Source organism: Biomphalaria glabrata, chromosome 10 (assembly GCF_947242115.1).
Source record: "Biomphalaria glabrata chromosome 10, xgBioGlab47.1, whole genome shotgun sequence".
NCBI lineage: Eukaryota > Metazoa > Mollusca > Gastropoda > Planorbidae > Biomphalaria > Biomphalaria glabrata.
The window spans coordinates 14,124,611-14,138,660 of NC_074720.1; the positions used below are offsets into that span (position 1 = coordinate 14,124,611).

Genomic DNA, 14,050 nt, shown 5'->3' on the forward strand with positions numbered 1-14,050 from the left:
GTTTTAAACTATAAAAAAAGCCATCTGGAGGAGGGGGGTTAAACTCAAAACCCCCCTTTGGCTTGGCTAAGCTCAAAGAATTTTAGTGTGTAATTTACATTTTTTTCTAATATATAAAAAAAAAAGAATTTTAAAATTGTTTTGCTTGTTTCTAAGGATTCAAATGTGTTTACAAGTTGGCACAAGGGAGTTGACACATGACAATAGAGCATGTTTCGCAATAGATGACTTGACTTTAAGTTTCAAATGTTTCTTCAGGATTAGAAGTGATTTAGGTCTAGCCCAAACCTACAATACACAACATTCTAACTAAAAGCATCGTAACGACATTCCAAAGCGTGGACCGCCCAACCAAACATTTATTTTTTTAGTGGCCCCCGAAAGGGGAAAAGACGCTTTTAGTTTTGTGTGGACTGTCTGTCAATCTGTCCGTTTTGTTTTTGTACTAAAATATTGTTTTTTTCTTGAGACTTTGAATAAGAAATTGACCCTTTACAAAACAATTAGACCAATTAGATAATCATTATACGACATCAGCTAGGCCAGATTCACATCTAGCTTCACCTTCACTTTCACTTATCCCTTGATCTGCTGGACGGTTGGGGCACCACACAGGATCTGCCAACCTTCTTTCTCCATTCTTCTCTGTCGTTTGTCTTTGATAGCATATCATTAAGATATTGATACCTGCCTTTTTACCTTCCTGGGTGGACCACTTCGGGGATTTTGACTTTGTGTTTCCACACAAACTGTCTTAGAAACCTAGTTTTTTTTATAGTTTTTTTTTTTTAATGAACTGTAATTAAAAACCCTTCGGTCTCCTAACAGTCCACAATTCCTCTTAGCAAATACAATATGAGTTTTACAAAGCTATATTAACTCACTCTGTCACAAAGTTTATATCAACTCACTCTGTTTGTCACAAAGCTTATATCAACTCACTCTGTTTGTCACAAAGCTTATATCAACTCACTCTGTCTGATAAAAAAGTTTGCACACGTTAATTCTCCCACACCCATTCTCGGATCAAACTGAAATTTTACACAATTATTCATTGGCATAGACAAGACACGAATCAAATAAATAAATTAACCCCTTAGTCATTTAATTACTGGTAATTAATTATTTTGTTAGATATCAACAAAGGAAATGAATCCTTCAGTATTCACAGATACAGCTTAACATTGAAGGTTTGGTCCCATTTGATAAGTGTACATTTTTTTCCCCACATCCGTTCTCGGATCAAGTTGAAATCGTAAACAATTATTTTAGTACCGAATCAAAAGAAAAATTAACCAATTAGTCAATTAATTGTTGGTAATTAATTACCAATAAGGAAAATAACTTCTACATTATTGAGGGAGATATATAGTTGTAAGTGTGTGGTTCTTTTCTTTAAAGAAGCCTTTTTTTTAAAATGATTTTTAAATATTTCGCTTGTTAAACAAGTGATTTGACATGAAATAAAGAAACAAGATCACATTTATTTAAATAAATTTAATGTACTTTTATCTTTCATGTACATGAGCATTACATTGTCAGACAGGTTCAAACATTTACAAATAGAAAGCTTGTAACAAACTGATTTGTACATACATTTGTCTAAATCTTTGCAAAGAAACATACCACACCAACCTGGTCAATAAAAAATATATTCTTAAACAAAACAGACAGAAAGAGCATTATACAAACCCAAGATTCAAATTAAATTACATGTATTTTTGGAATTTATTGTGTGGTGACAAAATTAAAATGTTTTTAAACATGTAACATTGCAAAATTCATCCTTCATATAGCATTACTAAATGGAGCTTTCGATGCGGGTTAAAAACTTTGTATTCTAGATGGACGTCACGTGATTTGATACGCCTGCAACATTCATAAGCATGTTATCATAAATTATAAATAAGCAACACACACAAATATAAATGTGGTGGAACATTAGTAGAATGTATTAAGCAAACTTGATTGTGAAATATTGATGATCTAAGTCTGAATTCCAAATTTCCCATCACAGTAAACGAAACAGTATTGCTAGAGGGAATAATACATTAAAATCGGGGGAAAAAAAGTTGGTATTTTAACACGATAGAATGTCATTAGTTATATTGATGTAATATTTTTTAAAGCAATTTTTTATATCTCTGGAATGGAGAAAGAGAAAGTGGATTCACCTTCTATTGTTTATCAACACAAATAATACAATTGACTAGAAATAAAACAACAAAATCTTAAATAACAAGAACAAAAGCGACCTTTAATAATGAAATAACAATGCATTGGACATGTTAGGGTAATTAAAACACATTTCACCGTAGTTTCATTGTTGTATAAGGTTTTATTTAAAAAAAGACTGCACACAGTTGACAACAGAGTACCGCGCACGCAGTGCATCAGATGGGAGAGTGGGGTAATGATTATTATGGGTTCATTTGCGCACCATTTTGGTTTGTGCATGCGTAAGTTATTTTACACAGAAGTAGTCTTTTTTTTTGTCCTCTACAATGTTGTTTATTTTTCGCTCAACTGGTTATGGACCTAGAGACTCTGCAGAGGGCTCTTATTGCTTCAAGTCTTTGATCAAACTAAAATATATAGTTGACAACTTGGTGAGATGTGCCAACGAAAAGAAAAAAAAGGGGGAGGAGGGGAATGAGTAGAATTGTTTAACTCTTTAGAGATGAAATATAAAGGCAATAAACATAAAGGCTAATTACATATGCATTTTTACCGCATCACTCAAACCAAACCAAGTTTCGCGAAGTTATTTTTTTCTTAACAGGGGAGGTAATCTAATTTAAAAGTATGTAAAACTATATTTGACTGCCCCTTCCGACTGAAAAGCTCAACATTATTAAAAAAATTTCTTCGGCAAGCAGGTTCAAGATAGTTGAGCTCACATCTTCCCCATTTTTTTTTTTTTTACCTTTGCCAGATTAGTATCATATTTGGCATCACACAGCCGTCAGTGAGTTGCTGTATATGTTTTCATTTGAAAATGATATTCTTCTGATCCGATATACCATAGAAAATAAACCAGTGCATAAATACAAGTTTAAGCTGGAGAACTTATAGTTTCGATACAAGAATACACATAGTAGCCTCATTGGCAAAATTTTTCCCCTTACATTTTTAATTGACTAGTGTTATATTTGGTGGTATTTATAGCGAAGGGGGCCAGAGAAATCTATTCAACATTTATAACAGATTTTCGGACAAAATCAACTTCGAGGTTCCTTGTTAATAAAACAAAAATAGGCCTATTTTAAACGTTAAGAATGCGGTAAGAAGTGAAAGGTCAAGGGTCCTAATTTTCGAATAAGGAATCTGGCTTCAAAGGTAAAATCCGATAGTTTTATTCAGAATACATTATTCGTAAAGCTAAAAATACAAGAATTAAATATGTATTTACAATAAATAACACTCCAGTCTGTGACTTCAACCAAATCGATCAAGAAAATCAAATGTACTATTTACATCACAACTCATTGGCATATAATATTCTCCTAGTTTTGATGGCAAGATATGGCTTTATTGTGATCACTACAAAGTCAATGTTTACATTCTTCTTCAAAAAGTGTGATAATAATACCACTCCGGAATGATTTCATCATATTTAATACAATTTACAAATAGTAAAATGATGTATCACCAATGAAAAAAAAAAGAGAATCTATAACTAGTTAAATGAAAAAGAAAAAAAAAAACAAGCAAGATATAAAAAATACTTAAAAAAAAAAACAAAGCTTACAATAGGGAAAGAGCTACATATTTACATCCGTATATCTCAATATTGAAAGATTTATTTTCCTTTTTCTATATTGAACAAAATTAATTAATTATTGCTGATTAATGAAATCATTGGTAAATTTTAAAAATTGTTCCATGTGTTGTTGGGGACAATGTACAATTGCGCAAAATTGCAACTTGATCTGAGAATGGGAAGTGGTAAAAAAAACATGCACAAAATTTATACCTGACACACAGACAGACCGCGTAAGTTGATATATAAGCTTTGTAAAAAAAATTTTAAAAAAGCAACTCGTCCAAATTGTACAAAGAAAGTTTCACTATAAAATGTACATCTCTCAAAGCAGGCTTCACAAGTTGCATCAGATCTAAGTCCTGGCTTACAACTACTGAAGCGAAAACATCTCATCTATCGTCATTTCTAAGGATAAATGCGAGGCGGAAATAAAATCCGTCTCAAAGTTTGCCCTCAGTGAGCAGCCAAGACCTACAGTCGTCGATTGACTATGTCGTCAAAACAAAACAAAAAACAAAACAACAATGGACATATTTCAAACAAAACCAAAACGGAAGCAATAGTCTTAAAATTATGAGACACGTGATAAGAACCAGACAGAGAGAGAGAGAGAGAGAGAGAGAGAGAGAGAGAGAGAGATATAATGATAGACGAATTTCATCATGATTTACTTTCAAACGACAAGTAAAAAAAAAGTTTCTCAAAACATGTTTGCTTTTAGGTCAAGATAAATACAACATGAAAAGCAGACAATACATGAGTATACTTTTTGAGCACTGCACTCCCCCATATTTTTGGGGGTGCCTTTTCTTTCTTTCTTAATGAAATATTTACATCACTTCATTAATAACCATGTAACTATAACAGCACTTGTAAATTTGCACAACTTCGATGATTCCAAAGCATCAAACAAATGTTCTCCAATGTCACTTCTGCTGAACCAGTATGAAGGTCACTCTCGATGATTGGTAAAAACGTATCAAGGAATTCATTAGTAACCAGCATTGTGTCTGTATTTCTTTATATCGTCTAATGTCTTACAACGGAAAACGATTTTTTATTTTTCATGAACAGAAGTAGTGTTTAGCATGTTGAATAAATAGGTTTATAATATAGATATGTAGCAAAATGTTATTTGTACAAAAAAAAAATAGGTAGAGCAAAGCCTATTTCTGATTGTTAACTTTTGACGTCATCATTGTATGTGTGCACAGCAAAAGAAATTGTTGAATCACAGATTGTAAAGCACCAGCGAAATAGTTTTGTCCCAAAAAGTCACTTGACTATATATCTATATAGACCATGTTCAATGTAGTTTTCCATGGCCATGTATTGAGTTCAAAGTATTGTTGTCTTCTTCTTAGTTTTCCAAATGTCAGTTCATCATCTTTGCTTCACACATTTTCTTTAGTGGTGTCTGTTTTCCCGCACCCGCTCCATGGCTTTGAGCGAAAACTTGTACACGAGTCGTCTCCCTTCCACTCTTTCAAGTATACCTCTTCGGTAGTAATGTCTGAGGGAGGAAAAAAAAGAGGGTAAGTAAGAGTGAAAGATGTTGAGTTAATTTTTGAGGGTTGTTATCTTTATAAGTGTTAATGGGTCACCTTTTACACCTCTTTAAAAAAAAGTTTAAAAAAAAAGGGAGTTGGGGGGGGGGGAGGGGTGAATACATGGTAGAACATTCGTCAAGTTTGATGGATGATAGAGGTGTGTGAACGTATGTGTGTGTGTGTGTGTGAGAGAGAGAGAGAGAGATTGTGCGCGTGCATGTGTGTGAGCTTGTTTGTATTTTAAGTAGAAAAAAGTGGTCAGGAGCTCAGTCATAAGAGTGGGTGGGGATAATCTTGCATACCTCAAGAGAAAACGAGTGTGTGTGTGTGTTATGTATAAGAGGGATGGCAGAGAGAAATAGAGAGGTAGAGAGAGAGGCAGAGAGAGACAGAGAGAAATTGTTTGTATGTGTGTGTGTGTAATATATAGAGATGGCAGAGAGAGGGAGAGAGAGGCAGAGAGAGATAGAGTGAACGTGTGTGTGTAATATATGGGGTAGGGGCTGAGAGAGAGAGAGAGAGAGAGAGAGGAAGAGCAGTGAAGTTAACTATGTCTATGATATACAAATTAATTATGCTTAAATTTTTCTTTCACAAAAAGCTTTTTTTTTTTTAAATCAATTCATCCTTTATAAAACTGATGGTGGTCTTTGGTTTTCTCATTCTTTTAATGGTGCCGAGATTTGGAAGCAGATGCCAAGCAGATGGGCAAGACGTGGGGACAAAATGGAATGACCTGCCCAGAACTGAGACGCCTGGAGGAAGCTGGTTGATGGCCTATGCCCCAGACGGGACCACAGGCAGAGATGAGAGAGCTGTACTTCTTGTATTGCTACTACATTGCAATGAGTCTTTCCAGTGAGCTTTGTGCAAACAAGTTCTTCTATTCACAGTCCAGCTCATGATTTCTTCATAAGACGGTGCGCAACTTGAATTAATTTCAGATGATTATATTTGAAAAGCTTATAACGGTCAAACCAGAGTTTTTACAGTGTGGCCAATGAACTAGATCTATATTTTTTTACCCAAACTGTGAACTTTCTAGAAAAATCGTTAGAGCCGTTTTAAGGATTGTCATCTACCCAGTGTCCAACTTCCAGCTTTTTACTTTGTACCCATTTGCAAGCTAATAAGAGGCATTGTAAAAAAACGACGCCTCTTCTTACTTCACGCAGCCTTGTAATACACTTAGTGAACCAACCAATAGATATGAATGTAACAAATACCTCATGGCTCGGCTGAGTTTTTCATACGTCATGTTCTCGTTGTTCTTCCTTCCGCCCCACAACTGAGCCACGGCCTCTGATTGGACGAATCTGAAGACGCCATCTCTTTGATTCTCCCATCTCAAGAACTGAGGGTTGTACGCGGGGTTCATCAGTGTCTCGTAGATAAACTCCCACAGGTGCTGATTCTTGACTGTTGTAAAGAAAAAAAAAAGTTACTTTTTATCTTAAGGTAAAAGTATTTTAAAAATAAGTGTAACAGAAATCAAAGGCGTGACTAGTGGATGGCCTAGTAAATCTAGAGATTTGCACCGCACCAGACAAACAAAGGCGGCTTTAGTAGTACGTGGGATCCTGTGTGTTATATGCGGGGCCTAAATCAAACTCTAACCCGAAATATCATACTAAGAGATGATAATAGAATTGGTATAAATATCGGAAATGCTTCTACAATATCAAGTCCTCAAGAGAACTTTTAGAAGAAATCGCCCACATTATTTTTCAGTCTACAACGTATTGGTAGACCCTACAGTCATACAGTACTTAAGTAGCGGCAGAGGCTCCACATATCTGTATGTCTGATGGTAACGAAAGAGTCTCCATATCGCTGGGTCCACTCATGCACGGGGTCTTCGGCAGTTGCCACTCCCAAAAGCCGCTCTCCTACAGTCCTAAGAGTCCACAAGTCAAGCGAAAAAAAAAATAACCCCTGTTTCCGTATCCAAGATTTACTGTAGTGACATGTGGCAAGCACAATGATGAGTGACCCAATATAATCCACCCAAGAGATAACAAAAAATTAATCGAATTCCTGCAAAATTATTCTACCAATTAAAAAAAAAAGCAACAAAAACCAGGAAACTCTTGAATTTACAATGGCTCGCAAGACTGATTCGTCCAATGTATCTTTTGGTTTGGGTATACATGAAGTCGCCAAAAACGTATTATTATATCAATTTATCAAAACCTACTGACCTTTCTTATCTTTAGTGGCCCTTTCCTCCTCTATAAGACCTTTGACCCGAGGTCGACCAGGTCGTCTTCTGGGAAGCTGAGCAGTGAAAGGTGGGGTAGGGTAGCAACAGGGAGTTCGCATCGGAGGCGTATCTTGTGGAGGGTACTGCATAGGGTACATTCCATACTCATTCTGGTACTGATCTATAGAAGATATAAGGAGATGGTATGTGTCAGAAAACTGCATTTGGTTATGAGTTGGCAATGTACGATACCGGTAGGTACCAGGTATGGCATCTTCTTATCATTTCTAGACTACATAATGTATATATTCCTCACCTGAGCATTGCGAGCTCGCTAAACACGGAGTATCGTCCAAGTCGAAATCATATGAAGTTATATCGATATCACTTTGCAAATTGGTACATTTCTCTTGCTTGAAGAAGGAAGTCTCGTTTTGTGCAATACCTGAAATAATAAAATATCGATACGCGAAATTAAAATGCAAATTAAAAAAAGGCAGGCGATATGTAGGCAAGGATGAAAGAATTATCTCCCTGTTGTTTTTTTTTCCAATTCTAGAAAATAGAAACATGAAGACATTTGACAGGATGAGATATTAAGGGAGACAGCGCACTTAATGCGCATGTTATTGACGTAAAATATTAACGATACTTACCATTACTATTGACGTCCGTTTCTACGCCGTGGTAGCTGGTGTGTGAGTAGCCCTGAAGACTACTACGGGATTTAGTAGGCGGGCAAGGTGATGAAGAGAATGGAGACATGGGCTCGCACTGCGTAGACATCTGGTCAGGTTCCAAAGGTTTCCTGAACGAAACTGTAATACGAAACATGGATTTGAGATAATGATAAGCTAACTTTTTTTTTTTACTGACACTGTGGACTAGAAGAAAGGGGAAGAACTACAGGGAAAACAGAGAAACGACAGAGAGAATGAGTTACCTCCGCATAGTAGATTCTTCAGCATCTCATAGATAATTCTGCCGAACCTTGGTTCAAGCTGAGTGAAGTCCCCTAGCCCCATTTGACAGAGTTGAGCACCGGTCAGATTTTGAAAGTTTTCTCCCCTGAAGTCCTGCATGTCCAGACCTCTCTCTTGAGCCACAAAAAATATCCAGTCGAGGACGTCACTACTGGACCAGTTCTCCGGGTGATGCCGCGTCCAACTTAGCAAGCGATCACTGTCTGTTGAATGAAGCATGTTATACTTATATATATTCATTCGGTAGGTTGGTGGGTCTTTTTTAGAAACGATAATAAAATTAATAAAAACTGCATTATTAGTACATTGTCTTCCTTCATTCGAAAGACGAATATTTCTCATCTCACGGAGGTCGAGATATATGTTTATTTGCTTACATGCGTGCATGTTAATGAATGCTTCTGTGTTTGTAGACATTCAATAGTGTAGGCCTAACCATCTTTAGACTAATACCAACAGAAAAAAAACACTTGTCTGTACACTTAGGCCTATTTGTTTTATCATTATATTGGTTAAGATTCAGAATCCTAATGGGAGACAATGGGTGGATCTTCGCCAGTGTGGAGTTTCATTTTTTTTATGCACTTGTCAACATTACATTTGAAACAATCATTTGATTCAGACCTTCACTGTTTGACTTTCAGGTGCGCGTCAAAGGGAGGCGACTCAGATGGGATTAATAGCAGACGAAAGCAGTAATTCTAAAATGTATTTGTTAAAGGACTAGAAACAAACATTAGAAAATAATAAGGCTACTTTAGAGTGCAGTTGGAGAGTTTTTAATAAAACAAATTTTATAACGAATACAGAATAATTTGAAGCAAAATGTCGCATATTGAAAATTAACAGTGAATATTTATATTTATATTAGACATTTTAAAGATGAACAAGGTCTCTTTGATACCATGATATTGGGACATGTGGAAAAAAGCGCATATCTTTTGTTTACTGATTCTGAAAAAAAGGTTAAATGCATTGTTATTTTCAAAATGCAATAGTTCTATAGATAAGAAAAGTAGGGATATCTTGGGGTAGAGATTTCTTGGCGTAGGGATATCTTGAAGTTGAAAACAAGAGATCACAGAAAAATATCGTATAGTGACAAATCAATGTTTGGGATCAGAATTTTTTTTGAAAGACTAAAACTATTGAGGTCTGCTTACCTAATAGGGCTTGCTCTGATGGACATGAAGGATAACTCTTTTTGCATGCAGTTCTAGATTCAGTAAATCCTACTATTGATTGATTACTACTTGTAGAGCTCTGCCCGAACGGGCTGTCATTTCTCAAAAAGTTGCTAGGCTGGTTTGGATTGGTCTGCGAAGTCACGTGGTAGCTTGCATTGTCATTGGTTAAAAAGTCGTTGGAGGAGCCCGGATCCGACGTGTTTGGATATGCAAAGCACGAAGAAGCGGGAGACAGAGGCGGAGACGAAGAGGCTATCGAGGAAGAGGAGGATAAGGACGAGAATGCGCCTCTGTCGTAGTGTTCAATGTTTGTGTACATGTTCCCTGATGTCGAATGGGAATCGCGGTTCCCGCAGCTGGAGGAGAAGAGGGACCGCGTGAAGTTCCCGGTGAGGGACTGCTCAGCCATAGCGCTCAAGTACTTGACAGGGTCATACTCGGAAGTGCCAGAGAAGCCGTTGCCATTTTTGAGATCCATGTTGTAGAGATTCGCGTTGCTGCCTGGGCAGTGGTGGTTGCTGTTGGTGATGTTGTTGTGATTATTGCTGCTGACGGAGTTGGCTGTGCTGGTGGAGCGGATGCAGTCTGTTTCATTGTTTCTGATCTCCCCAGACAAAACATACGGGGTCTGCGGCTCAGTGTAGACACTGGAATACTGTGGAAAACATGGGAGAGAACTTCAGTTATTCATCTATGTTTACATTTCCTTGGATGAGTTCATTTACATTTTCTTTTATCTAACGAACCATAACTCATATGTTTCATTTAACAATTACGCGGTTGCCTACCTTTCATTACTATCATTATTATTTTAATACTTCAATAGTCAAATTTTGGTATATACTTTTTTTTTTTTTACATAGATTGTTTAAATTTCGATAATAATTCCATGCAACTAACTAAGACTACCTTTTTAATAAACAGGCTGGAGATTAATTAACCCAAAAGTAATAAAAGCAATGATTTGCTACAATGGATTTCGCTTTTGTAATGTGTATCAATGCATCATAATGTAACTGGAAATGATCTATATGGGTCAGTGGACACAGACCTAAGTATACATATCGAGACTTACCGTATATAACGGACTTGCTGAAGGCATGCTGCGGCCTTCGATGGATTCCACTAGACAAAGGGGAGGAAGAGGGTGGGGGCGACTGGTCAGTGAAGGCGTGTCTGGAAAAAAAGTTGTTTTTTTTATAAATTAAAAGTAAAAAATTTATAAAACAATTTCAGGGTAAGGGTGAATGTGAGGGAGACATGTGAGGGAGACATGTGAGGGAGACATGTGAGGGAGCATGAAAGAGTGAAGCAGATGGAAGAAGGAATGAGGGAGAAAACGAGAAGAAGAGAGAGTGGGAGAAACGAATGTAAAGAAAGAAAATGAATGAAAGGGTTGGAGAAATGTACACATAGGATGTGATAAATGGAAGAATGAAGAGATGTACACATAGGATGTGATAAATGGAAGAATGGAGAGGTACACATAGGATGTGATAGATGGAAGAATGAAGAGATGTACACATAGGATGTGATAAATGGAAGAATGGAGAGGTACACATAGGATCTGATAGATGGAGGAATGGAGAGATGTACACATAGGATGTGATAGATGGAAGAATGAAGAGATGTACACATAGGATGTGATAAATGGAAGAATGGAGAGGTACACATAGGATCTGATAGATGGAGGAATGGAGAGATGTACACATAGGATGTGATAGATGGAAGAATGAAGAGATGTACACATAGGATCTGATAGATGGAAGAATGGAGAGAGAAGAAAAAAAGGAGAGAAAGAAAGAGAGAGAGACGACTACATTAACAACGATACAAATGGGAAACAACGACATAGCATAAAGCATTAACCAAAAGATTGGAACGCTTAATAGATAACTATAGTTAAAGTTTGCTAGTACATTTATCAATAGTCATAGTAGCACTGGAAGTGAGCTGGGTATTAACAAAGCGCTAGTTAGATAGGACAAAAACCTTTCAAGGATTTATAGGCGCAACCAGAGTAAGGAGCGTGCTAACATGAAACAGGCAGGTAAAAAACGTATAATAATTACAACTTGTAAGAACTTGAATAATGTTGTAACACACTGAAATGCCGGACAAATTACACCAGAAGATTGTGTTTCCATGAGAGTTTTTTAAGGACATAAACACAAGATGAACTCAATTATAAAGGATGTAATTATAAAACAAAACAATTGTCGTTTATCAGGAAACTTTAAGAATGACATTATATACTTATTTAAAGACGGAACCTATTGTCAACGACTTCATCACTAGATTAATGAATTAAAGACTGGTCATTGTTACCGTCTTTAAAACAACACAAAAAAAAAAAGTAATTAAAAACAAAAATCTTTAATTATTTCATTCAACTTTCCCTGTGCTTGAGATTTTTTTTGTAGGATTCTATGACATAATCACGTGATGTGATCACTTGTGCATTTTATTGGGTTGCTAAATGCAAAATGGTGGAATTACAGTTTGATAGATTTAGAAAGATTACTTCAATAAAAAAAGATTACCTCAATTTAAAAAAAAAGATTACCTCAATTTAAAAAAAAAGATTACCTCAATTTAAAAAAAGATTATCTCAATTTAAAAAAAAAGATTACCTCAATTAAAAAAAAAGAAAAATAAAAACCACTTAGAAGTAAAATAAAGACAATAACTCGGACCAGTGTTTACACCCAGGGAAGACAGAGTGAGATACTTCGAGCACTCTGCCACCACAGCGGAAGACAGGCGACCCCGTGGCTCATAATTAATGAACGCAGGCAACTCTGTTAATTGTTACAAGACTCAACGTTATATTTCACTACAGGGATGTGGGCGACTGTGTCACCTCAATGTTAATGGTCCTCATTGACCAATGGGAACTTCTTCCGCATAAGATGTACACACACACGCTATTTCGTGTACAAACACACATGCACTCAGAGTAGAATGTTTGCTACAAAAAAATAGACAATATAAATACATACAATAGAAATAACACTATTTCATTATAATAATGTTAATAGTTATTATTATTATTATGAAATAATGAGCAAATAGTCAATAATCTCTAGCACTGTCAGGATCAAGAGAATGGTAAACAGATTTTAGTGTTGTCTGACAACTTTTTTACCTTTTATTATTCAGAGTATTTTCAGTTCCAGAAAATGTTTATTATATCAGTAGTCACGAACCTGTCGACTGACATCATACAAGGGTGCATTTAATTACACAAATAAGTAAAAATTATCTTATAAATTACAGACGTTACTTCAGACAAGAAGTTGATCACGCCCTACGCATGTTCCTAGGTCTATCTAGTCATGCATGTTAATCAATGACTTAAACTCTGCCAAGTCGTTGGTTTTCCTGGCTGATACAGGCAACCCATTCCATGCTCTAAAAGCACTAGAGAAGAAGGAGTATGCTGGACATTCATCCTAGCATATGGTACAAGGAATGTGCCTTTATCTTTGTGTCTTTCTGAATATTTTATTAGGTTTTTAAAAAGTACAATAATAATTAGGGCTTATTATTATTATTATTATTATTAATTTCAGTATTCATGAAGCAATACTTTTGTTTTTCTGTAGCTCGGCTAAAAAAGGATGCTTAGCAAAAAGGTATCACAGTTCATCTTGGCCAATACAAAGTTTTGATGAAAGATGTTCCTAATTATTTAGCAATTCCACAGTACTGCCGCATTCAGATCGACAACAGAAAATCTTTTCAGGTTTATTCAGAGCCCCGGAGAAATCGGCGAATTCTATTAAACATTTTCACGGTAAACTAAATTATGTCAAGAACGCCAAATTTAACCACAATGTAGCTAACCAAAAAATGACTTCAGAATAGCTTAAGAATAGAAGTGTAATTTTGTTATTGAATGCACTATTATTTAAAAAAATGCACAACTGAATCCGGGTGTAACATATTTCTTTTAAAACTAAGTTTTGAAGTTACTCCTAGGTCATAAAGTCTAATACTTCCTTCGTAATGAAACTATTTTTTGTGCTATAAAGCCTAGAACAGCTTAGAGAATATGATCCTGCATTTCTTAAAAGTGAATCAAAATAATCATATACCTTTTTTAAAACAAATAAATTGTGTGAACACTTTCTTTAGTTTGTACATTGGAGAGACCAAAAAGCAATCTAGTTATAGTTTTCCACCATATATGAAAATCATCAAATGACATTGGCCGAAATTACAGTAGAATTTTTTTGCTTGTGTTATGTAGTAACATATATATTTTTTCCAACATTTAAAACTTTCTTTATCAATGATTTTCGAGTAAATAACATTTTAGAACAGCGTAGAGCAGTATAGACAGTAGAATTTAAGCT

At 35.7% G+C, this 14,050-nt stretch overlaps 1 protein-coding gene across 4 annotated transcripts in view; it reads right to left on the reverse strand.

Moving 5' to 3' along the window:
• Window positions 1-1,482: 1,482 nt before the first annotated feature.
• LOC106069602 (ETS-related transcription factor Elf-3-like) overlaps window positions 1,483-14,050 on the reverse strand; it is a 40,546-nt gene continuing 27,978 nt past the window's right edge. For 3 of the 4 annotated variants that reach the window (XM_056044496.1, XM_056044495.1, XM_013229306.2), the window contains exons 2-9: window positions 10,765-10,865; window positions 9,666-10,344; window positions 8,463-8,705; window positions 8,176-8,337; window positions 7,836-7,964; window positions 7,518-7,700; window positions 6,543-6,735; window positions 1,483-5,279 (exon numbers count right to left, since the gene is read on the reverse strand). In XM_056044496.1, coding sequence (XP_055900471.1) covers window positions 5,174-5,279; window positions 6,543-6,735; window positions 7,518-7,700; window positions 7,836-7,964; window positions 8,176-8,337; window positions 8,463-8,705; window positions 9,666-10,344; window positions 10,765-10,791 — 1,722 coding nt within the window. In that variant the 5' untranslated portion in view covers window positions 10,792-10,865 and the 3' untranslated portion in view covers window positions 1,483-5,173. The remainder of the gene's footprint in view (window positions 5,280-6,542; window positions 6,736-7,517; window positions 7,701-7,835; window positions 7,965-8,175; window positions 8,338-8,462; window positions 8,706-9,665; window positions 10,345-10,764; window positions 10,866-14,050) is intronic. The other variant, XR_008780225.1, reaches the window with a different exon arrangement.